The 23,906-nt window shown below is 44.7% G+C and overlaps 1 protein-coding gene across 1 annotated transcript; it reads left to right on the top strand.

The window, feature by feature from the left end:
• The first annotated feature begins 1,340 nt into the window (after positions 1-1,340).
• GREM1 (gremlin 1, DAN family BMP antagonist) lies at positions 1,341-13,949 on the top strand. Its single transcript, XM_047738417.1, has 2 exons — positions 1,341-1,586; positions 9,867-13,949. Exons 1-2 carry the CDS (start codon positions 1,420-1,422, stop codon positions 10,420-10,422), a joined length of 723 nt encoding a protein of 240 aa, XP_047594373.1. The 5' UTR covers positions 1,341-1,419; the 3' UTR covers positions 10,423-13,949.
• The last annotated feature ends 9,957 nt before the right edge of the window (positions 13,950-23,906 follow it).

The raw sequence follows: 23,906 nt of genomic DNA, 5'->3' as shown, positions 1-23,906 counted from the left end.
TTTATTTTGAAAAATTGATGTCAAGTTCTTCAGAGTATCTAGTAGGTGTTCAGTGTTCTGGCAGCTTCCTCACAATGACTGCCTAAAGAGAAGAAAATCATGCAGTTCTGGGGTTTTGTTTTGTTTTCTTAGCCAAGTGCTTAAATCAGGACTGTTTCCCAAGTACCTTTTGTTGGGTTTCATTGTTTTGTTTATTTTGCTTTAGTGAGCACAGGCACCTTCACATTTCCTTCTATAACCTTTTTTTTTTTTTTTTTTTTTTTTTTTTCTTTTTCTTTTCCGAAGCCATCATCTGACCTGGCCGGTGGAGCCGGTCTGCAGACCTCGCAGCCGGGTTGATTTTTGCACGGGCTATAACTTCGACACACAGAATTTACGGCTTCTTTGAGGAACCAATTTTCAAGCTCAGAGAACAAATGAAAGTGTTCGCTCATCTTTCGAAAAATATTTATGCGCTGAGTGTGTTCGCCGCTATCCATTGGGTTCTCAGTAATAAATACAGAATGTGACGCCGCCTTTTCACAAACGGGGTTTTTTTTGTCTTATATTCCTGGGAAGTACCTTCTTCGCCTGACGTTTTATTATCCTGATTTGTTCATCTTGAACATACTACAGAAAGCCTCTTCTCGCATAGCTGTTGTTCTCTCCCGTTTAAAGATGGCTTAGAAATGGAAACCTTGATTTGCGAGGGTCCTTTTAGGTTTACTCTCCCCCTGTTATTCCCTTCTGTACACTCTGGGGCCGAGGCCGTCAGCATCTGAGCTGAAAGAACCCGCGGCGGGCGAGGAGAGGAGGGTGTCCTGTTGGAGACAGGCTCCTGCTGGCGGCCGGCGAGCCCGCCGGGGTTAACGGGGGCGCGGGGGTCAGCGCCCTCGAAGTTGGGGGCCTCCGGCCGAGCCGCGCCGGAGCCGCGGCGACAGTTCAACCAGAGCATCCTGCAGGCCCGTTCCCGCCACGGGGCCAGAACCGCCTCGTCTGTCGAGATCCTACGGAGATCTTGCTCGTTCCAGGGCAGCCTCTGCGACGGAGCGCGTTGCGGGGCCAACGCAGGCGGAGCGGGCGGGCGAGAGGAAAAGCCCAGGCCTGGGGCGGAGGAGGAATGAGGGGCCTGGAGCCGGGGGGATTTCCTCCCGCGCTTCCCCCTCCAACGGGAGCGGAAAATGTGATTTGCTGTGCATTCCAGGCGCGGTTCCCTGGGGTGACCTCTCCCAGCCGGCCTGGGCGGGGGGAGCAGACAAAGAGGCTAGGCAGGCGGAGAGGGGACCCCGCGGGGAGGCAGGAGGGGTGCGGGGGGGCGGGGGCAGTACCGGGAAAGGGGGCGGATAGCGGGTCCCGCGGCAGCGGCGGCGCCTGGCCAATGGAGAGGCGCGGCCCCGGGCGTCCGGCTGGGCTGCAGGCATTTAAACCGGAGACGGCGCGATGCCCCGCACTCGGTGCGCCCTCCGCGGACCGGGCGACCCAGTGTGCAGCGAAAGCCGTACTCTCTGTCTGGCTGACCCCGCGCCAAGCCGGGGCGGCTCGGGCCGCGGTCGCACACCGCGCCCCGCGTCGAGAGCGCAGGCCCCGGAGACCCGCAGCACTGACAGGTGAGTGCAGAGGCTCCCGTCGGAGTGAGTGAGAGAATGAGAGCGAGAGAAAGAGAGAGTGCGCAAGGGTCCCGTCAAAAGACTCCTGCGTCCCGCTTGGTGCAGACGCGCGGTAGCCCTCCAGACGCGCAGACGGAGGCCGCAGTTCCCCGGGGCGAATTATGCAGAAAACTCCAGGGTCCTGCCCGCCACCGTCTTGGCTGCCGTAACCTCACCTTGCGCTGTCCGCGTGGAAAGCCTGGCAAGGAGGATGTCAGGAGCGAGAGCTACTGCCCCGCATCCCACTTCCACCTCCCGGGGCCCAGTTAGCGCGCTCCTGGTGCGTGTGGCAGTCGCTCCTGCCAACCCGGCCGGCACCTCAGAGGCGCGGAGCCCTGGTGGGCGCCCCTCGAGCGCGGAGGGGTGGCGAGCGGGAGCGGTGGGCAGCGGCCGGGCCCTGCGGCTCGACCTCGGACCGCGGGGCCAGCCGCACTGAGAGGGGCCAAGTGTCCGAAGCCCGGCGCTTCCGCTCGGGACCTCTGGGGGCTCCGGTGGGAGTCCCAGGTGTGATCCCGCGGTGGGCTGGAGGAACCGGAGACTCAGCAGAGGGTCCACTGGCCCATCGTCAAGGTGAGATGGAGACTCGGGCGAGAACAGAGACGCGGAGTTCGGCCGCGGTGGAAACCGGAGCGTCGGGTAACGGGTCGGCTGAAGGGCTGTGGGCGGTCGGGGACCAGGAGTCCAGCGAGCCTGCAATGCTCACACCACAAACACTGCACACATCCACCGGCCGGCTGGGTGCCCTCTTTCAGGCTTCTCTCCGCACCACGCTTGAAGCGCCTCGCTTGAAGCGCGGACGTCCGGGGGCCAGGCAGCGCCAAGCCGCCCCGTCCCGTTTCCCCTGTACTCTTTAGTTTGTGTCCTAGAGGCCCCCGCCTTCCTCGCTGAGTCTTGCTAGCGACGGACAACGCGGGACTGGCGGCTTAGACGCCCCAGTCGTCGTCTCTTCTCTCTCTCCGTCTCGGTGATCCCGTCGCCAGGTCCGGGGTCGGAGGAGCGTCGGGGCTGTCACCTTGCCGGCCGGAACGATTTGTAGACTTCAGGCTTGAAAAGAAAGGACTCGCCACCGCTCTGGCTTGGCATTGCCTTCGGATCCCAGGTCCGCCTTGGGGGCGCCCCAGCCGGGTGTTTCCCCGCAACGGGCTCTGGCGACAGTCCCCGGGCGAGGCGGGGGCAGACAGGAGGCGACCGGGCCTCTGCCGTGAAGCCCTTGCCGCGCGCCCGGAGCTGGCCCGAACGGTTCCCCGGGTTGAATCCTGCTGCTGTCTTCTCCTCCTCTGCCTACTTTGAACCCCAGCAATTTTACACAGAAATACAGCCCCGACGTTAGGGGTTAAAATCTCTCCTTAAATGATACGAGGGCAGAGAGGCGACCACTGGTAGGTAATTGGATCTCCCGCTGGAAAAAGCAGATCTGAGCGATGTGCGCGTCTGTTTATGTTCCCCTTCTAGATGGTGCCAGGACACGAGTTGATTAAAACAATCTATTGTGTTAAGTGGGTCACGGGGATTTAAGCTGTCCCAGGGACCCCAGAGTGGTGGCTTCCTTTTGGCTGTACACACAACTTAAATAAATAGCAGAGAAGAGGTTAAGATAACCCCAGTCCCCAGTTAGGAGTCGTCTTTCACCCCAGGGCTTTCCAGCCCCTACCCTTCCTTCCCCCCCCCCTTTTCCATCCTTTTCTTTTCTTTTCCTTTCCTTTCTTTTCTAATTTTCTCTTTTCTTTTCTCTTCTTTTCTTTTGGAAGGGGGGGGGCTGGGGGACTTGAAGAGATGGGCATTTCAAAGCAACAAGTCTACAACAGTAGGTGATTTTATTGCTATCACTGGATAAACTGCATTCTGCAATTGTAGTATTAACTAATTATTGAAGGGTTCTTTAGAACTGTAGTTGGTGTGTGTGTGTGTGTGTGTGTGTGTGTGTGTGTGTGTGCTTAACCCTCAGGTCATTGTAGGAATTGAAGTCTTTTGTAAACTTTGTAATTTTACAGGTTTTCTATTTTCTTAAAAGTGCATTTTGAGTGAAATGTTTTGGTAACCCACGATCTTTAGGAAATCCTATTTGGCTGACACAGCCTTTATGGAAATGATTGCACAGAGGAGAGTAGAAACCTACTGAGTCCTCACATCTTTGAACCAGAGCTGCCTGCCTTGTCTTCTAAACTGAAGCCTCTGTCTTGCTCTTAATGTTCAAGTATCACAAGCAAAATAAGGCCAAGAAGTTTTATGCCACAGACCCCTTTCCGAAGAAATGCTTGTCAACAATGAAGCTTGGAGCATGTCTAGAATAGAGAGTTAAGGACTGATGGGAAAACCTAACCCTTTTATGTAACCAAAAGTGGTGGGGGGGAGGCGGTTAGGGGAGGTAACTGTAGCATCCAACTGAAAGGCACGGATCACAAGTGTTACCAGCCCATGCCTTACATCTGCAAGGAATTTTCTTTAGTTTTAACATATGCTCTTAGAAATGCAAAGCACAACAATAATTCCTGGGACAACAGAAGTTTTTTCTTCACATGTGAACATGAAGCTACAAACTAGATAATTACTTGACTTACAATATTCTTCAAACTGTATTGTATTAAAAACAAGTTCATGTGCCCCTTGTTAAGAACTGTGCCAGGTGTCCACAGAACAGTGATTAAAGACACGTTTGGGGGCTCGGTAGAATGGGTCTCCAGCCCTGACTCTCCAACTGAGGAGCTGTTTGACTTTGGGCAGATTCCTAACTTTTCTGACTCTGGATTTCCTGCTTGATAAAGGGAAAACAATATTATCTACCTCATGTTCTCTCGATAAAATACGGTCTGATTTATGCACAGTGCTTAGCATACATGCTCAGGGTTCAAAAATAGAGATAATTCTAATTATCAGCGGTGGTATTGGAAGAGGCAGTAACATGATATGGCATCAGATATATTATAAGTTGTTTCTGAAATTAAGTCCTGAATTCCATGCATATAAGGACTACCACCCATCTTGCATCCCAAAACAGAACCTATAGATTAACTCTCAATAGTGCTGCTCAGTGAATATTTATTACTTTCTAACTTGTTTCCTGTTGACCTCAAAAATTGCATACAATCATTCATTTCAGCAAAAAAATCTTCCAGTGGGCATAGACCTGTTGAGATACTTAACCACCTGGAAGTTTCCTTTCTGTCCTGTGTGATGTGGGTGGCCAACCTGATTTAGCTTGAATGGTCTTCTAAATAGGGAGGTTGTAGTTAGGGTCTTGCGACTCATACAGGATGAGACTTTATCCTCTACTAGTTTGCCAGCAAGTAATTCTTCTATCTTCTTTTTTCGATTTGTCTGGGAAAAAAAAAAAAATTGACCCAGTGTATTCTTACGAAATTCTCTACTTAACTTCTAAAAGCTATCTTTTTAAAAATTCAAGATCAAGTTAAAAATAACCTTTCTCTTCTCAAAGATTTAGTTCTGAGAAAAAGGAAGAGATTATTCTAAAATCTGGCCTGCATTTAGAGCATTTGCTGTCCCTTTAATTATTTTCTTCTACTGGGAGAATAATTTGATGTCATGCCTGTTGAACGTCTTTCTAAAACTTAATTCATCAGGAGGAGTGGATCAGATGTTCAGGCATAGACATCTGGCTTGCTGACCCATTGTCAATTCCCTGTAATTCCCACTCAGCACTCCATTTAACTGATTATAAGCAGGTCGATTAGCTAAAATGAGAAATACGGTAAGAAGGGTGCCCCAAGGAGTTGGCCTAAACTTTCCCAAAGACATTGAGAATATTGGATACAGGTCACACACAGCATTTTTATTTCTGATTCCTTAGAGGTAGACGATTGTGTTCTTAGAGCCTTATGAAGATTGGACTAAATCACCATGACCTACACCGGACAGAGGTGGCTGATCTGGCTTATCCTGCATGCGGATGTTTTCTCTTGATCACTAAGGGAAACCTGAAGAAAAGCATCAGGTAGAGAAGAACTGCCTTGAGAGTATCTATGTGCTCAGGCACAAGTGGATTGGAGGGGAGGACCAGTAGTAAAGGGAAAAAACGGTAAGGGTAGGTAGGTCTTGCTGATGGAGAGCAGTTGCCGAAAATACTTGCCACGAAAAATCACATTACATGGAGAAAACAGAAATGCATTAAGGAGAAGTTGAGGCAGGGTTTGAAAAGAAGAATGTTGTCTGCAACAAGTATAAAGGGAGGTCTTTGTGGGTGTCATGATGCACTCTGGACCCACAAACTGCAGCTCAACTTCAATGATGTCAGTGGGTCATTTCATGGATGCAAATTACCAAAAATGTTTGCAGCTCATGCTTGGGCATGAGGGATAATTCATAGGAACCTGAGGTTTGATTAAGATTTAGACTGATTTTTGATAATGGGGTTTTCTGCGAGGTGTTGATATGGAAAAGAACTGTCTTCGATAAATTTACAACTTCATGATTTCCGGCATGCTTGTGATATTTACAAAGTGCGGATTATTTGGTGGCGATACAATTGGGATTTCAAGAGCAAAACAGTCCCTTTTTCTTCACTGAGTAATCATGACCAGTCTGTGGTGTGTGTAGGGGGAGGTTGGGTGATTGACCACAATGACTTGACAGAGCCCTGGTTCTAGCACTACTAGAATTCTCAAGCTTCTAACTCTTACTCATGAGGAATGTGCAGAGTCCTTCAGAGAACCACTGTTCTTTAAGCTGAGGTCTGTGTTGATTGAGATTCCTGAAGTTGGTTTTTATTTTTCTCCAAATAGCTAGTTTTGAGTTTTAAAGAGTCAAAAGCCTCACAGTAAGCACTAAAGATCTTAAAAAGTTGCCTTTTTTAAGACATGAGAAACCATTTTATAACATTTTCCACACCTAATAAGTCTTATTTTGAGAAAAATTTACTTTTCTTTAAAAACCCCCCAAACAAGAAAACAGTCTGTCATTCTAGACCCCTTTGGCTTACAGGGTTCGAAAGCTCCCATAGGAACAGGAAGTCTGTCTAAATTAAAACTGAAAACCACTGTTGACTAATTGTGAATTTACTGCTTGCTTTATTGTTGGTTTCTGCCACAGGGAATACAGTGGCTTCAATTGGAAAATGAAACCCACAGCATTCTGCATGGGACCAGGTGAAAAGTAGTGTCTATCTGAAGTTTTCCTAGAAAAAGAAAGACAAATATTAAGATACTTCTAGGCTAGAAGGAGTTTGCTCTCCTACAAGTCAGAAATCAAAAATATTGTGTTAGGCTCGGCTGCTCATTGGCACACATGAAGCATCTTAAAATGAAAACGGAGACTCTGTAAATCAACGTGGGCCATAACAAGCACTCATTTAACAAAAGAGCACCTACTCTGAGCCAGGCGCTGAGGATAAGGCAATGTCTAAGTCCTCACGACCTTCGGACTAGATATTTATTTAATGACAGATGTGAAAATGCCAGGAAGGAAAAGTCGAGCATAAAAAGAGTCCTATGTTGGTCTGGAGAAAGGAAATTGCATTTTTTGGGCAGATGTTTGTGGGAGGGGATGGCTTTATGACGTGAACTGTCACATGCAATATATATTCCCAGTCAGTTTCAGATTGGTCTCTGTGATGTTGGGCTCTGAGGGTCTTGCTCTGGGAGGGCTGAATTGTCCTTGGGGCCATTTTCAGTAGGGATGAGGGAAGACTGTGGGTGTAAGCCTAGGGCTGTCTCATGTGCTCCTCTTTGAAATGGGCAGAGACTGAATTTTAGTTTAGGTCCTGCTCCCCAATTAAACAAATAGAAGAAATTTGTTAAAGCTTCTCAAATTCACAATATATTTGCTTAGGAGACTGAATTGTCATGGCTCAAGTTATCCCGGTCTCTGGAGAAAATCAGCACTGTTTTATGACTGGATTTTTCTCATGAGTGATTTTTAAAGACAAAACAAGGAAATTAATTTTTTTGTTGTTGAGGCAAAAAAGGCTCTGTTTAAAGAACAGGGATGTTGTAACATAAACTGACAAAAGCCAGGGAGTCTACAGTCGAAAGAACAGGAGCTAAATGTCACATTATCAGTTCCAAACTTGAACTTGCCCCAGAGTATTAGGTTAATGTTAGAAAAATGGTGCCATTTAAGGATATTTTAAATTTAATATTGTTATCTTATTTCGACATTAACCTTAGGGTTGCATGGTCTTTACTTACAGGGACTGTTGCTTAGAGAATGTAGATTCCGCAAGGCCTTTGTCTTTAAAAGGTGATTGCTTTAGCTAATCATACCAACTCGTATAGCTCTTTGCGGGGACGTGATAAGGTTACTATTAAATTGCACTTATTATTATATATAATGCTGGTCTATAAAAGAGAACAGGGAAATGGGTACTCACAGATCTGCCCTTAGGTTCAGAACCATGGTGGGCACGGGGGCTGGGGAATGGGGGAAGCCTCAAGATGCAGGTCAGATTTGGTTAGATGGCCCTAGAGGAAAGCTGTGAATTTGCAATTGCGCTCTTTGAAAAGAAAATCCTTCCACGTTTTAATAACTCTTTTCTGTGCCCCAAGGTTGCCAGAGCTACAGGCCTTGCTACTCAAAGCTTGTTAGAAAGGCAAACTGACTGAATTAGAATCTGCATTTTAACAACACCCCCACAATGGCTTTTTTTTGGGGGGGGGGGACGCCTGGGTGGCTCAGGTGGTTAAGCAACTGCCTTTGGCTCAGGTCATGATCCTGGAGTCCTCGGATCGAGTCCCACATCGGGCTCCCAGCTCCATGGGGAGTCTGCTTCTCCCTCTGACTTCCCCTCTCATGCTCTCTCTCTGTCTCTCAAATAAATAAATTAAAAAAAAAAAAAAAAAGCCATTGTGTTAACAACACCCCCAGGCGATCCTCTGCTCCTTGAGGTTGAGAGGCACTGTGTCAAGAGAATCTCAATAGCGTGATGGTTGCTTGCCCTCTTAAAAAAAATATGTTCTGGCTTCTCCTCTTTCTCCTCTGTCCACTCTACCTTCTCTTAACACTCTGCCTCCCTAGGAGCCCTCCTTTCTCTGATTTAGATTCCGTAGTCCATTTCTTCTCTGTCTCTCCATCCTTGCTTTCTTGTTTGTTTTATTAGTTTTCCCTCTGCCTTCCCCCACTTCTCTAATTTTTTTGCCATTGTTCACTGCCCTTTCTGACCTATGTCTAAGTCCAGGCCCATCCACAATAATTCACTATCATTAATTTATTCTACATATCTATGGCATTTATTAATGCCATAATTAATTAATCTGCATATACCTGTTTTCTTATGCCATTTTCTACCTCCTAGATGAAACACACACACAGATACACGCACATGTAAATGACATATTTCATCATTTAAAGATAGAAAACTGTATATCATGATATCATGAATGATATAATCAATAGCTATGCCCATTTAAAAATGAGAACAAGTGAGAAGTCCAGGAGTCTTAGGAGTTAATGTGATCTTTCTGGAAAGGTAATTCATTCTGTCTGAGATCCTGCCATAGATCTGGTTAGTTCTCAAACTGCTTTTATTTGAACCTCAAATTTGATGTGAACAACCTGTCTAGGGAGATGAGCTTACAAGAAGTCATTTCTTGAGAAGCAAAGTGATTTTCTCAAGGTCAGATGGTAAGTTGTTGCCCCAAGACCTGGACTGGAAACCCAGTCTTGACTTTGGATCCAGTGTTGCTCCTGCTAAGTGCTCTCCCTCCCTCCACAGCTTGCCTGGCTCTGCCAGGGTTCTCCTTGTAAGGCCTGCTATCAGCGAACATCTCCCAAGCATCCAACCAAACACACAAGACACAATTCAAGAGGCACTCACGCCAGTTGGGGAGAAAAGGAGACTGGGATCCTTTCCTGGCTGATGAAGCCTGGACAGTGAGGTTGATTTGCCTTGCTGTAAAACTAAACAGAAAATTGGGTTTCCCTAGAGAGGTACAAAGGTAATTCGGCCCAATACAAGAATGAATTAAGTGACCACAAGGTAACGTCAGAAATGATTGCTGTCAGCAGCAGGGAAGGAACTGTGGTGGGAGGACATGCCATGAAGCGATAGGGCCTGGCTGAGCTGCCATCTTGCCTTATTCACCGGTGAGGCAGGGCAAGGTACTTGGTGGCTTGACTGCTAGGTGGGGGATGAGAATAATAATACCAGATTCATAGAGATATTGTCAGAAGAAAATGAAATGTCTTACATAGAGGGTCTAAGAAGTGCCTGATAAAACATTAAATGCTGTTAATTTTCAAATTGACTTGTCTGTTTTCTGTGTCTCCCCTCTCTGTGCTTCCCTCGGTTAGCATGAGCCGCACGGCCTACACTGTGGGAGCCCTGCTTCTCCTCTTGGGGACCCTGCTGCCCACCGCCGAAGGAAAGAAGAAGGGGTCCCAAGGTGCCATCCCTCCACCAGACAAGGCCCAGCACAATGACTCCGAGCAGACTCAGTCTCCCCAGCAACCGGGCTCCAGGAATCGGGGGCGTGGCCAAGGCCGTGGCACTGCCATGCCAGGGGAGGAGGTGCTGGAGTCCAGCCAGGAGGCCCTGCACGTGACCGAGCGCAAATACCTGAAGCGAGACTGGTGCAAAACCCAGCCGCTGAAGCAGACGATCCACGAGGAGGGCTGCAACAGCCGTACCATCATCAACCGCTTCTGCTACGGCCAGTGCAACTCCTTCTACATCCCCAGGCACATCCGGAAGGAGGAAGGCTCCTTCCAGTCCTGCTCCTTCTGCAAGCCCAAGAAATTCACCACCATGATGGTCACGCTCAACTGCCCCGAGCTGCAGCCGCCCACCAAGAAGAAGAGGGTCACGCGAGTCAAACAGTGTCGATGCATATCCATCGATTTGGATTAAGCTGGGCAACACCCAGCCTGTCTTAGGGATGCAGCCTCAGGCAGACCCAGAGCCAGACCTAAAACGACCTGATTCTTACTTGGCTTCAACTTACAAGCAAGAAGAACCACCAGCTGCCTTCTGACAGGAGCCTGCTAGGGCGTAGTTTGTGTGCATGAGTGTGCGTGGGTGTCTGGGGGGTGGCAGACGCCAGAGGAGGACGCTTCCTATTATGCAAAAGCATCCGCTTCCAGGGGGCTGGCACGGAAAGCCCACACTTGGGGGAGGCACGTGAAAAGGGGCGGGGCTGCGGTCAGCCTCTGCCGGGGTGTTCCACTTGCCCTCCTGGGACCAGAATCTCCTTTCTGAATGAATGTTAATGCAAGAGGCTACTCTGAGGGCAAGAGACCTGTTTTAGTGCTGCTTTATACTTGGAAAAGGTATTTCCACCTGCGCCTGCTTCTTCCCGTCCTCCTCCCCCTTCCACAGTCCATCCCTTCTTAGGATCTCAGTGACTATTTCAGTCTAATTCCTTCTCTGCCCGGGACTCTTAATTAGCTCATTCCACCATAGACGTGACTGTTTCTCATTTTGGGAAGGGTCTTCCGACTCCAGGAGGCTGGTGTGCGCAAAGGACAAGAGGGACACAGGAGGGAGAGGTGGGTGGGATGGACGGGTGGGGGAACCAGTTGGGCGCAACACGAGTTCCCGCGGGAGACCTGCAGAGTCTTGAAAGGCCAACCCCCAAACAGTGCAACCCATGCTTCAGCGAGTTTTTCCCTGGTATTTAACAGAAACCAAGTGAACAGAGGAGAAATGAAATTGCCAAAAAATCACTAACTTTGGCTGTCACTGTGATATGCTGACATTGGCTGTAACACAACACCACACTTAAAACATAAATATTGGCCAGTCTTATTTTCAGAACCGGGTGAGTGAGCGAAACCAAGAGGACCCCCACCCCCGACTCCGCCCCTCAGGCAGAAAATAGACGTAGTTCAGAAACCCCTGTGCAGCGATAGGAAGAAAACGAACACCTCATAAGCAGAAGGTCCCCGTATCTTTCCGTTTGCTTGGTTGTAACCACCTCTTTCCCAGCTTATTATTTCTGTGTAATGCTTGTGAGAGCCACAGCCCTGTATTAGAAAGATTCTCCCTTTGCTGTCCTTGTCAGTGAACCAGGCTAAGAGGGGAGAGTTGAGGGTCTGCTCCTTTTGAGCTAGAAGTATATTATGGGTCTTTTTGTTTCAGTCATTGGTAGGAGATTGAGCAGGGGACCAGAAGAGAATAAAGAAATAAAGGAGACTGCTTCTGGCTAAGGAGTAGTTTAATACGGGGAGGAAGTGTAAAGGATGTGTCCTCCTCATCTTTCCTTGCCTTCTCAGGGTCTAATGAGAAATCCCAGTTGAGAATCAGAGCATTTGCAGGGGAAAAAATCCGAGCATTTGGGTGCGTTAGCTGTCTCTCTACTAGAGGTGGGATTCGGGCAACACTGTAACCATCCAGAACCTACTGGTAGACCCCTCCACTGATTAAACTCTGGCTCCTCCCCATCCCTACTTAGGATTTATCTGATGGCCAAAGTGTGGGGCAGGTGGACCTTACAGCGGTTTGGATTTGGCTCTTTAAGCCTGAGGTTTTCTATGTAAATCTGTCCCCACCCCCCAGAACCCTTTTTTTGCCTTGTTCCTTCTCATCCTTGCTAGCCAAGTCACGTGTGATAGGGGAAACAAGCACCATTGACTTAGCATTTTAGTTGCCCATCTAAGGTGCCAGCATTGCACTAAAGAGCCTGCTTTTATTTTATTTTATTTTATTTTATTTTTTATTTTTTTTTTTTTTGGTGTGGCGCTCTTCCATCTAGCAGCTAAGCCAGAACCATACTTTGAGGCAGAAGTTATCTTGAACACCCAAAATATTGGGTCGAGTTTTGAAACTTTCGAACTCACTACTGATGATTCCACACGAGGCAAATTTGCCCGAACACACAGTTCGTGTATTTCGCGTACACTGTATGGCCCTGCCCTAAATCTCTCCATCATCCACATCCTCCAACAAAAAAGCACAGAATGGATTTAATTAAGCACACGAATACTAAGCCAGAATTTTGAGGGTGGGGGAGAGGAAAAGAAGGGGGAAGGAGCTGAACATGTAAAACCACACTAGAAAGGAAAATGACATTCAGAACCAGCAGACACTGAATTTCTCTTGTTGTCTTAACTCTGCCACAAGCATACAATTTTGTTAAAAAGAGATGACTTAAGTTGGCAGCAGTAATCTTCTTTTAGTAGCTTGTACCACAGTCTTGCATGTAAGTCAGATTTGGCTTAAGTAAAGAGAATTTCCTCAAAATTAACTTCCCTGGGATAATCAGCAGCATAACTACTCTGAAAAAAACAAAAACAAAAACAAAAAAAACACAACCCCCCAAAACAGCACTAGCCAAAGAGGGAAATGTCTGCTTTTCTTACTGTGCCTATATTAAGACTAGCAAAGAATGGTGTGTCTTCCAACATTTATTGACAGTGCCATATCTATTACATATTGTATTGGAGTCACTGATGAAAAGTATGTTTTTTTCATTACTATAGTAGAATTTTTTATGGCAAGATACTTGTGATATCTATCTTTCCTATTAAAATAATGCCAAACACCAAATATGAATTTTATGATGTACACTTTGTGCTTGGCATTAAAAGAGAAAAACACACATCCTGTGAGTCTGTAAGTTGTTTTTTTTGTTATTGTAGTTCTTCAAAGTTAAAAATGTAAGTGAAAAATCTGGAGGAAACGATAATTTCCACTGTGTGGAATGTGAATAGTTAAACAAAAAGTTATGGTTATTTAATGTAATTATTAATTCAAATCCTTGGTCACTGTGATTTTGAGCATTTGTTTTTTCTCTTTTTATTTGACTTCCTCTGAGTTGAGCAAAGAAGAAAGTGGCACATTATATGTTGTTGGAGGCTTTAATCAGGTCAGAGGGAAACTACAAAATCTTGACACATATGAACATGTGTTGTAAGAGTCAGGACCTGAACTTTTGCTTTTTTTAAAATCAAATGTTCCTTAAAGGTTAACATTTCTGAAGCAATAAGAAGAGAGATTTTAAATGTAATTTTGGATGACATCTGACGTGTGTATACAAATAGCACATAATAACGAATAGTTCACAAGTCCTTTGAAGGAGAAAATCTTAAATGAAAAGTGTATGTACAGAACATGTCTAAATGACCAGCTAATGCTTAAGAGTGGAAGGAGTTCTATTGACTTGTCATTCTCAAGATATTTAATATCAACTGCATTATGTATTATGTGTGCTTTAATCATGGAAAACCAACAGAGGATTATATAGATTATGATTGAGTTACTGTGTTAATGTATGAGGATGAGAGGCGATTTAATAGTCTCATAAAAGTTAATTTGGTTTAAAGCAAAGTTTATGAATCTGTAACTAGAATTTGATTTTAATCCCAATTATGTTCTATATCACCTTTCCCAAAGAGCAACCAATAAATTGAAACTCTTCTTGGTGTGTGTGTGTGTGTGTGTGTGTACACATGTGTGTGTTGAACTGGTTGTGTTCACAGAACAGGGATTCATTTATCATGGGAAGGGAGGTAGGAAAGAGATAAATAGATATCTTGTATCTCAAAAGGAACTTATTTCTTCCAACTAGGCCTTTAAGGTTTTAGGAGGATACTTAGGGCATGGCAGTTGGTGGTTGGGGGAAGGCGGCGGGGGGGGGGGGGGGGGTGGTGGTAGGAGTTGATGTGCAATGGAAAGCATCAGCCTCTTCCCCAAAGCTAGAAAGAAGACTGGGGAGTGTTTTCTGAACCCTTCAGTAATGAAAGAGTTATCATGCAACTTCTCAAGAAATGGTAATAGCTCAATTTTGAAAAGTGTTCAAGGGAAAAATGAAAGAAGGACTTGGGGCTCACTAGAAGGAAGATAATGAGAGTGATTTGTCAACACAATGAGGTGCCTTTGAGATGGTGAATTCCCGGTGCTTAGAAGTATGAAAACACATGCTGGAGCTCATTTAATAGGGATGTGAGGTAAAGCGAGTTAATGTCCTGGGTTTGCAGTGGAACTGGCAGATTTCTGAGGTCCCTTCCTACTTGGACATGTGCTATGAGATTTCTAGTAGGCATTGGTGCTCTGACAATGGTGATAAAAATCCCAGCAACTAGGTATGGAGTGCTTGGGCCAGACTCTGCTAAAGATTTTATTTGAATTGTTCCCCACAGTCTTCGTAGATTGTATGTATACCATTATTATCATGGCTAGGAGGTAGCGATCTCATACGGTTTCACTGCAATACCTGTCTGTGCCCTTAAGCACTAAATTGTGATATTCTCAACTTATATCAGTTGTTCTTACAAGGACAGAACATAGCACTCTAAAAGTAGGTCCGGCTCCTGATTATTCACATTTAATGACTACGATTACCTTAAGGTTGTAGTTGGCATCATCAGGAGCCCTAGCTATAAAGCATTTTTTTTAATTTTTATTTTTTTAAGATTTTATTTATTTAACAGAGAGACAGATCACAAGCAGGCAGAGAGGCAGGCAGAGAGAAAGAGGGAAGCAGGCTCCCTGCTGAGCAGAGAGCCCGATGCGGAACTTGATCCCAGGACCCTGAGATCATGACCTGAGCTGAAGGCAGAGGCTTTAACCCATGAGCCACCCAGGCGCTCCAAAGCATTTAAAGCCTCTTTGATATCTCTCTTTTTGTTACAACCTCCTTGGACTTGGAGGGGAAAGATGACAGCAAGTACCAAGGAGATGGTGTCCTCAGAAAAGCCACATCCACTTCTAGGAGGCAACATCTGAACAGGGTAGTGGGACTGGATACAGAAAGCCATTGCAGGTTTTAAAAAAAAAAAAAAGTACATGGTAGAATATCAGCAAAAATATTGGAGTGCGGAGCTCTGAAAATTCTGCATAAAACCAATGAGAGATTGGCCAAAATAACCAGAACCAAGTTTTAGAACTTTGAAAATTGCCTGAGAGCTTGCAGCAGTCTGGGGAGCATTTATTCTAGAAAAAGGCTGAATCTCGGTAAGAACGGCAAACACGGTGATATTGTAACTTGCCCTGTTCTCCTTCTCCGTCTTCAGTTCCATAGAAGACTTAAAAACCAACACCCTGTAACTACAGTGAAAACCAGCCATCTAGCAGTCCCTGGAGCGGGTAGAATGGGATTGGAGTTCTTTCAAAGCCAAATACCCAGAGAACTGTCTTTATTTGACTTGTCTGTCAGACCCTGGAGACCCACTTGCAAGGCTATCTTTATTTGACCTGATTGGAAGTGCCCAGTGTGGAGACCCTTGTTGAAAACAGAGGCAATTGATTATTTTTGTGACCACATGAGGTAGAGGATAGCAGTGAGGGCAAGCAAAAGGCGAACACAGAGGAATGAGATTTCCTTGGGGCTTTGGAAAGCTCCAGCAAATACTGAGAATCTAGAAGGCCAAAATCATACACAGGGCTGTGTACATGCCTAGGGCTTTCTACGTGTTCAGGAAGAATCTGAGAAGGCTGACTGTAAGCTTTTACCTCAGGCTGATCATCAGGCTCCTGGTAAGCAGGAAGTTGAAGGCTAAGACCCAGTTGTCAACTGCCTGTCTGAGTACTGAAGGTCCGCCCCAACATACAGAACCCTTTGGCAAAGACTGATAGATTTACTGGGTCCAAGTGTTTAAGGAAATCCCTGTTCAACTATTAGCTGACCACTAAACTAACCAAGCAGAGATTCAGTGACAACACAAAACAAAAAAATACAGGCTTTACTGAATTAGTTCATAAAAGTCATTGTTAAACAAAGAGTCAAAGAAACAATAAACAGGGGCGCCGGGGTGGCTCAGTGGGTTAAAGCCTCTGCCTTCGGCTCAGGTCATGATCCCAGGGTCCTGGGATCGAGTCCTGCATTGGGCTCTCTGCTTGGTGGGGAGCCTGCTTCCCCCTCTCCCTCTCTGCCTGCCTCTCTGCCTACTTGTGATCTCTGTCTGTCAAATAAATAAATAACATCTTAAAAAAAAAACAATAAACAGCAACAACCACAAATCCTGGGGAGTGGTAGAGAGATTGATCTCAAGAGTTACTACATTATATTACTTAAAATCACATCTATTTTCAAATGGTATGACCTTATACATAGAAATCCTAAGGAATCCACAAAAGAAATATTAGAGCTATCTTAGTCCATTCAGGCTACTATAGCAAAATAACATAGACTGGTAGTTTATGAAAACAACAACAACAATAAACAAAATTATTCCTCACAGTTTAGAGACTGGAAGTCTGAGATCAGGTTGCCAGCATGGTCAGGTGAAAGCATGCTTCTGGGTCCCAGACTTCTTGTTGTATCCTTACCTGGTGAAAGTGGCTAGAGATCCTTCTGGAACCTCTTTTGTAAGGCACTAATCCCATTCATGAGGGTTCCATCCTCATGACTTAGGGACATCCCAAAGGTCCCACCTCCAAATATCATCACCTCGGGGGTTAGGATTTCAACATGAATTCTGGGGTGGATGCAACCATTTGAATCATAGCAAGAGCTTGGTAAATGAGTATATCAAGATTGTAGGACACACGGGGCGCCTAGGTGGATCAGTGGGTTAAGCCGCTGCCTTCGGCTCAGGTCATGATCTCAGGGTCCTGGGATCAAGTCCCACATCGGGCTCTCTGCTCAGCAGGAAGCCTGCTTCCCTCTCTCTCTCTCTCTGCCTGCCTCTCCGTCTACTTGTGATCTCTCTCTGTCAAATAAATAAATAAAATCTTAAAAAAAAATTTCAGCTTTAAGATTGTAGGACACAAGATCCATATACAAAAATTAATTGTATTCTTTTGTTTTCAAATATTTTATTTATTTATTTGATAGAGAGAGAGATCACAAGCAGGCAGAGAGGCAGAGAGAGGGCGGGGGCGGGAAGCAGGCTCCCTGCTGAGCAGAGAGTCTGATGTGGGTCTTGATCGCAAGACCCTGAGATCATGACCTGAGCCGAAGGCAGAGGCTTAAACCACTGAGCCACCCAGGTGCCCCGGAGTTTATTATTCTATCACAATGACAGCAGAAGTCCTATTTGGGATGGACTTTTAAGTAGATATCTATTGTTTTTTACTTCTTGCATCTCTTCTCTTTAAAACTTTCATTTTTTTTTTTACTTACTTTCCCTCATTCTTTGTGGTGTCATTGAAGCTTTTTATCACTGTATTTTATTCCTATTCCCTCTGGAGGCATAGGGGTGACACTTGACCATATTTGAAAATCAGAATACTTATTCCCCTTGGCTACCACGGTTGGTTTTAAAAACAGGCTTGAAACCCAAACTGAGACCCTCAGAATCTTCCTTCAGATATGAATACAGAGGCTGGGAGAAACGAGGTTATTTTTCCCTCCTCTAGGATCATAAGCCTGAAGACCAAAATTCTCTCACAGCCATCTTTCCCAGGTATATGGAAGAAACTGTCTGAAGAATGAAGCCTCTGCACACAGAAAAGCCGAGCCAAAAGATGGACTGAGTATCTTGATGAAAGACTTTTTCTTACTGAATTGAGATAATGCCAGAAGTCAGGAAAACCTATGAATCACCTTATATTTGTTAGAGATTGCTCGCTAACAAATTATGCCAAAACTCAGTAGCTTAAAACAACAAACATTTATTATCTCACATATTTTTAAAAAGATTTTATTTATTTATTTTTTTTTTTGAGAGAGAGAGAGAGAGAGAGAGAGAGAGAGAATGAGCAGGCAGAGAGGGAGAAACAAACTCCCTGCTGAGCAGGGAGCCCTATGCCTGGCTTAATTCCAGGATCCTGAGATCATGACCTGAGCTGAAGACAGATGCTTAACCAAGGGAGCCACCCAGGCGCCCCGATCTCACATATTTCCTGATAGGGATCTGGGAATGACTCAGCTGGGTGGTTCTGGCTCAGAATCTCTCAGGAGTTTGCAGGCAAGGTATCAGCAGGGGTTTCAGACCCCTCAAGACTTGATGGACTGGAGAACCCACTCCATCACGGTTCACTCACATGGCTGTTAGCTGGAAGTCTCTGCTCCTCTCTTCATAACACAGTTACTGGCTTCCTCCAGAATCAGTAATCCAAGAGAGAGCAAGGAAGAAGCCACGTAACCTTTCATGATTTAGCCTCCAAAGCCACGGGCCTTACTTTTGCTTGATCTCATTTGTCAAAAGCAAGTCTCTGAGTTTGCCCATGTTCAAGGGGAAACTGCAGCCTAGCTGCCTAAGAACCCAATGATGTCCTCCCCATGCTTGACAGAAGTTATGAGTTCCTACGAATGGCTGCTGGCTCAGATTGGTTACTTCTGCTTGCAAGTCGAGTGCGATGTGTCTGCTCATGGGAACTAGAGCAAATTATAGACATAAACTTCATGAACACCTAGGAAGTGCAAGTGTTCAGCTTTCCATGCTCTACAGTATAGAAGACAATTCAGAAGGATACTGGGTTAGGTGCCGAGAGGGCAAGAAGCCACATCGAATTAATTCATGGATACAGGGGTGAAAGGAAACAGTAGTCCACGGCTTACAATGCAAAACCTCGGTCTCTTGTCCCAGTGATTCTACTTGACTCCTTCAATCTCATTTCTCAGAGCCGACTGCTGAACATGTCCGTTTCTTCTGCCCTGGTATCCGTCTTTCTACTTCTTACTTTTAAGTTTACATATTGTCTGCCAGCATTGTGTTATGGTAAAGAAGACAGAGAGTTCATTCTCCATTTCACTCATTCCACTCTACACAATTTGTACCACAAGTTTTGCTCACGTCAACAAGCAGAGTTGACACTGTTAGGACCATCAATTATCACTGACTGCTGAATTTAGGTTTCCTTTGTACTGACCCTGGAGTTAGCTATTGGAAATTTTTTCATTCGTTTTGTTTTTTAAAAATATATACAGGTACACACACACACCTATCCTTATCTCCATGTTGTTCTAAGTGATTTCCCCAAGAATACTATTTCCTGGTATTCCTGTCTTTTCAGGATACCCTTCTCCGTAGTGTGGCTGGGACCTGGAAATTGCTTCTAATAAATGGAATGTGGCATAGTGGACAGGATACTCGTGATCATCATGGGAACTTGATTGCATAAAAGTGTAGTTCCCATCTTGTCAGGGTTTGTCTCTCCCTCAGCATTGCTGGCTTTGAAGAAGCAAGCTGCCGTGGATCTGTGGTCGCCAGGAAATGAATGTTGCAAGTAACTTGAAGGAGCTTAGAGTGGATTCTCTCCCTACTCTAGCTCCTGGTGAGAACCCAGTCCTGGCTGATACATTGCCTGGTGAGAACGTGACAAGAGGACCCAGCTAAGCTGTGCCCACACTCCTGATCCACAGAAACTGTGAGATGATAAATGTGTGTTGTTTTAAGCCATGAATCTGTGGTAGTCTGTTTCACAGCACAGTAAACTAACAGATCTTCCCACGAATTTTACATGTGGGCAGTCGCGATTGTTGTTGTTTTTATAGTCTATAGAGTCTCTGCTTGTTACCCTTTCCCTCTCTGTTTTAAAATAATATTCTGGGGAGCCTGGCCAGTTCATTTGGTAGAGCGGGTGACTTTGGATCTTGAGTGCATAAGTTTGAGCCCCACACTGGGTGCAGAGCCTACTTGAAAAAAGTAAAAGGATATTCTGTTTTTGTTCATGGATGTAATCTTTTTTTCCTTGTTAGTTTTTCCCCTATTCTCTATATTGTCTCTGTTTAACTCTGGCTCTCTAAGGTGTGTAGGTGTGTATTAATTTCTGGCTATCCTAAGATATTGGTGATTCTTAGCGGTGTGTTTTATATTTAAGAGCTCTAATAAGCCAGTTGAGAAGATCTGGGTGTGGGAAGGTTATTAAGCTGGTATTCTTCACTGCAAGCTAATCTGGTGGTGAGGCAACCTTTTAAGTGGGGGAATTCCCAAATGTCAATATTTAATGATCTTTTCTCTGGGGCTATTAAATTTCCTGAGAGAAGAATCCACTATACATTTTTGGGGAAGAAGCTACTAGTCTTCTATGAGGATGAAAAAAAGACTGGGTGAGCTTTTTGTTCAGTATGAAGATTTTCATTTATTAACACCATGCCTCATTTCTGTCTTTATCTGGCCTGGTTGTCCTGAAATTCAAAGACTTCTGGGTTTAATTTCTTTCTTTCTGCCTCCCTTCCTTCTTCCTTCCTTCCTTCTCTCTTTCTTTCTTCTAGAAATGCTTGGTTCTTCGTCATCAACTATTGATGGTATGATAAAATAAATTTAAGTAGCACCTAATTTAAACATTTAAAATAGTTCATTGAAGGATAATCTACAACACAGTATGTTAAGCCTAATTGTCAAAACTTTGAGCTTAATTTCTTGAAAGAATAAACCCTTTTCAGTGGTCAAGTTAGGTCAGATGAGGTTAAGGTTGCCTTGTGTAACCTGGTGTTCTAGTTGTCTACTGTTGCATGAAAAACCATTCCAAAACTGAGTAATTTAATCCTTTATTATTAGTAGTATCTCATGGTTCTGTGAGTTGACTGAACTCAGCTGAGTGGTTCTTCCCTGGGTAGAGGTTTCTCATGCTGGTGCAGTCAGATAGCACCTGGGGCTGGGATCACTGGAAGCTGAGGAGGAAGAAATGCCCCAGACGACTCACTCACAAGGCTGGTAGTCAATGCTAGCTACAGCTGGAAGCTGAGCAGGAAGAAATGCCCCAGACGACTCACTCACAAGGCTGGTAGTCAATACTAGCTACAGCTGGAAGCTGAGCTTCAAATACTAGCTTCATGTGTCTTAAGCTTCTGAGCCTAGTGGTTGGGTTTCAAAGCCAGTGTTCTAAGAAAAAGAAGGTAAAAGCTCCCAGTTTCTTAAGGCTGGGCCTAAAAACCTATAGAGTGTCACTTCTACCATATTCAGTTAGTCAAAAGAGTCTAGACCTGCCCAGATTCAAGAAGGAGGTATCCTCACCTCTTGATGAGAAGAGTGTCAAGTAATCTGTGACCGTCTTTAATGTGCCACTAAGGCCCTCACAGGCCGGGAGCAAGGATCTAAGGGCTCAGCTGTTCTGTAGACAAACTTTGACTCAGTCTCCTTAGGGTCAGCTCTGCAGCTCACAGTGACAGCCATCTTCTGCTGTGTCTTGCCTCTGAGCCTTGATTCTCTTGGGAATTTTTAACTTAGTTTGAAGGTTCCATGATGCTGCCAATCCCACTCTCCCCTGTCAGCCTTCCATCTCCTAAAGCATTTACTGAAATCACTCAATTGTTAGTGTCTCTTTTCCTTATTCTTTGTCCTTGTATGTTCATACCTTTTAAATTCATTACTTTGCCTTTTAGTGGAGTTCCACAAGAAAGAAACAATAAATCCATACGTTATATTTATCTGAGCCCAATACAAATTTATACCCATTGTAACTTGAAAACAACTTGATTTTGGAGAGTGCTTTCAAAGAGAAAAACATGCATGTTTGCAGACATCATTTTATTTGATCCTCATTTATTTTGAAAGAAACGCAGGACATATTTAAATGATTTCCATTTTAGGGGTGAACAAGCTGAAAGTGGAGACAAAAGGATGTACACAATATTGCAGGACTAATTTTCTTTCTTTTAAATCTTCTAGGGGGATGTTCTGGAATTAAGTCTATAGGTGAAAAGGACAAGTCAAAGAAAATAAAACTTGTCTTTCTTTTGAGGGAGAGGATGCAGTGCATAGAGTTCAGAAAAACTAGTATTGGAGCAGCCAGTTTGGAATCTATGTTTTTTGTTTGTTTGTTTGTTTGTTTGACAGACAGAGATCACAAGTAGGCAGAGAGGCAGGCAGAGAGAAAGGGGGAAGCAGGCTCCCCGCCAAGCAAGGAGCCCAATGTGGGTCTCGATCTCAGGACCCTGGGATCATGACCTGAGCAGAAGGCAGAGGCTTTAACCCGCTGAGCCACCCAGGCGCCCCTGTTTGTTTGTTTTAAATACGTATGCAAATGAGCAGTTGTGGTCAGGTGGGTCAGGAGCCTATTTAATAACAAACTAGGAAGACTTTGATGATCTAACTCAGCTTCCTACTTCCGGCCACACTGCTCATTCTGTTCACTTGATCCACATGCTGGGATGTGAGATTTTTGACCCACATCCCTTTGCAGAAGCCCGTTTTGGTCGTTCTTATGGTAGCGACTGAGTTTCAAAGAGGAAGACCCTCTAATGTCTCCCAGACATACTACAAAGGAAACGTAAGTCATCAGATAGTAGGATCTGGATCTGCGCCAGGATAACTCGACTCTTCTTGTAGAAGGTGCCATGGGATGGAAGAAGTGGGTCCCCTCAGTTTTATGTCTTGTCTGAAATATGATAACCATGCTAATAAATTTAGTGCCACACTCTTTACAGTGTGTTCCTCCAACCCTTCGAATAAGGCAATAAACCATAATAAGGTCCACGATGCTTTCAATTATTAGACATTCATTTCTGCTCTACATTTTTCCTTTTCTGCCAAAGTTTGCCTTTATTGATGTGCTCTCTGGGAGCATGGGAGAGGGTAGGGGTAGGAAAAAAGGTCTACTTCTCAGAAATCTGAGAAAAATTATATGTCTATCAAAGTAAAACCTAGGTTTCCTAGTAGGGGAAGACATAACATTTTTGTCATTGTATCCCAATAAATACATAGACCCATCATAATGAACAAAGCCTGTTTGGAGGCACTCCTAGGTCTTTTTAGGGCCATAAACCAGCTTATGTTCTCAACATCGTAATTAAGAGAAGCATTAAGTTTTTCTTTTAGTGGTTAGTAGTTGGGATATGCATAACCCCACCTCTTAGGGTTTTTTTTGAGAGCAGGAAGGCATCCAGAAAAGTTTATGGGACATAGCAGTGATCCCCAGAGAGAGAGGCTGTGTTTATAAAGAAAAAACAAGAAAAAGAATAGGAGTTGGTGTAAAAGAAGATAATGGTATTGAGTTTTCTAGTCCTGATACTGGATGTTGAAAATTCACCTTTCCAGGTGTTCACAGCAAGGCTGGAAAGGTTCATTTTTTTTCTCTCTTGGCCTCTCCCACTATATTTTATAAAACATTTCAACTCTTCATTCCCTTCCCAGACATGCTGTCAGAACTGGAATGCCAGACTCATACCAAAATTTCACTTCTGATGCTCACCCAGGATTCAGAGCAAACTAGGCACTACTCACAAACCAGAATTAAGGCCAGGAGTTTCTCTACTGGGTATTTACCCAAAGGAAACAAAAACACCAATTCAAAAAGATACATGCATTCCTATGTTCACTGCAGCCTTATTCACAAAAACCAAGATATGAAAGCCACCCAAGGCAACACTGATAGATGAATGGATAAAGACGTGGTTATACATACAATGGAATATTTCTTAGCCATAAAGAAATGAATAAAATCTTGCCATTTGCAATAATAGGCATGGGCCCGCAGGATATTATGCTCAGTGAAATGAGAAAGACAATATCATATGATTTTACTTATATGTGGAATCTAAAAAACAAAACAAATGAGGAAACAAACAA

This window comes from Lutra lutra, chromosome 7 (assembly GCF_902655055.1).
Source record: "Lutra lutra chromosome 7, mLutLut1.2, whole genome shotgun sequence".
NCBI classification, from domain to species: Eukaryota; Metazoa; Chordata; class Mammalia; order Carnivora; family Mustelidae; genus Lutra; species Lutra lutra.
Note: the sequence above shows the minus strand (reverse complement) of the source record. Positions and strands in the feature narration are given on the sequence as shown.

Excerpts from the sequence above, each read along its gene's own strand:
- GREM1 (XM_047738417.1), top strand. The coding sequence starts at position 1,420 with ATGCCCCGCACTCGGTGCGCCCTCCGCGGACCGGGCGACCCAGTGTGC. Across the intron at positions 1,587-9,866 it reads GAGACCCGCAGCACTGACAG|CATGAGCCGCACGGCCTACA; the intron begins GTGAGTGCAGAG and ends TCCCTCGGTTAG.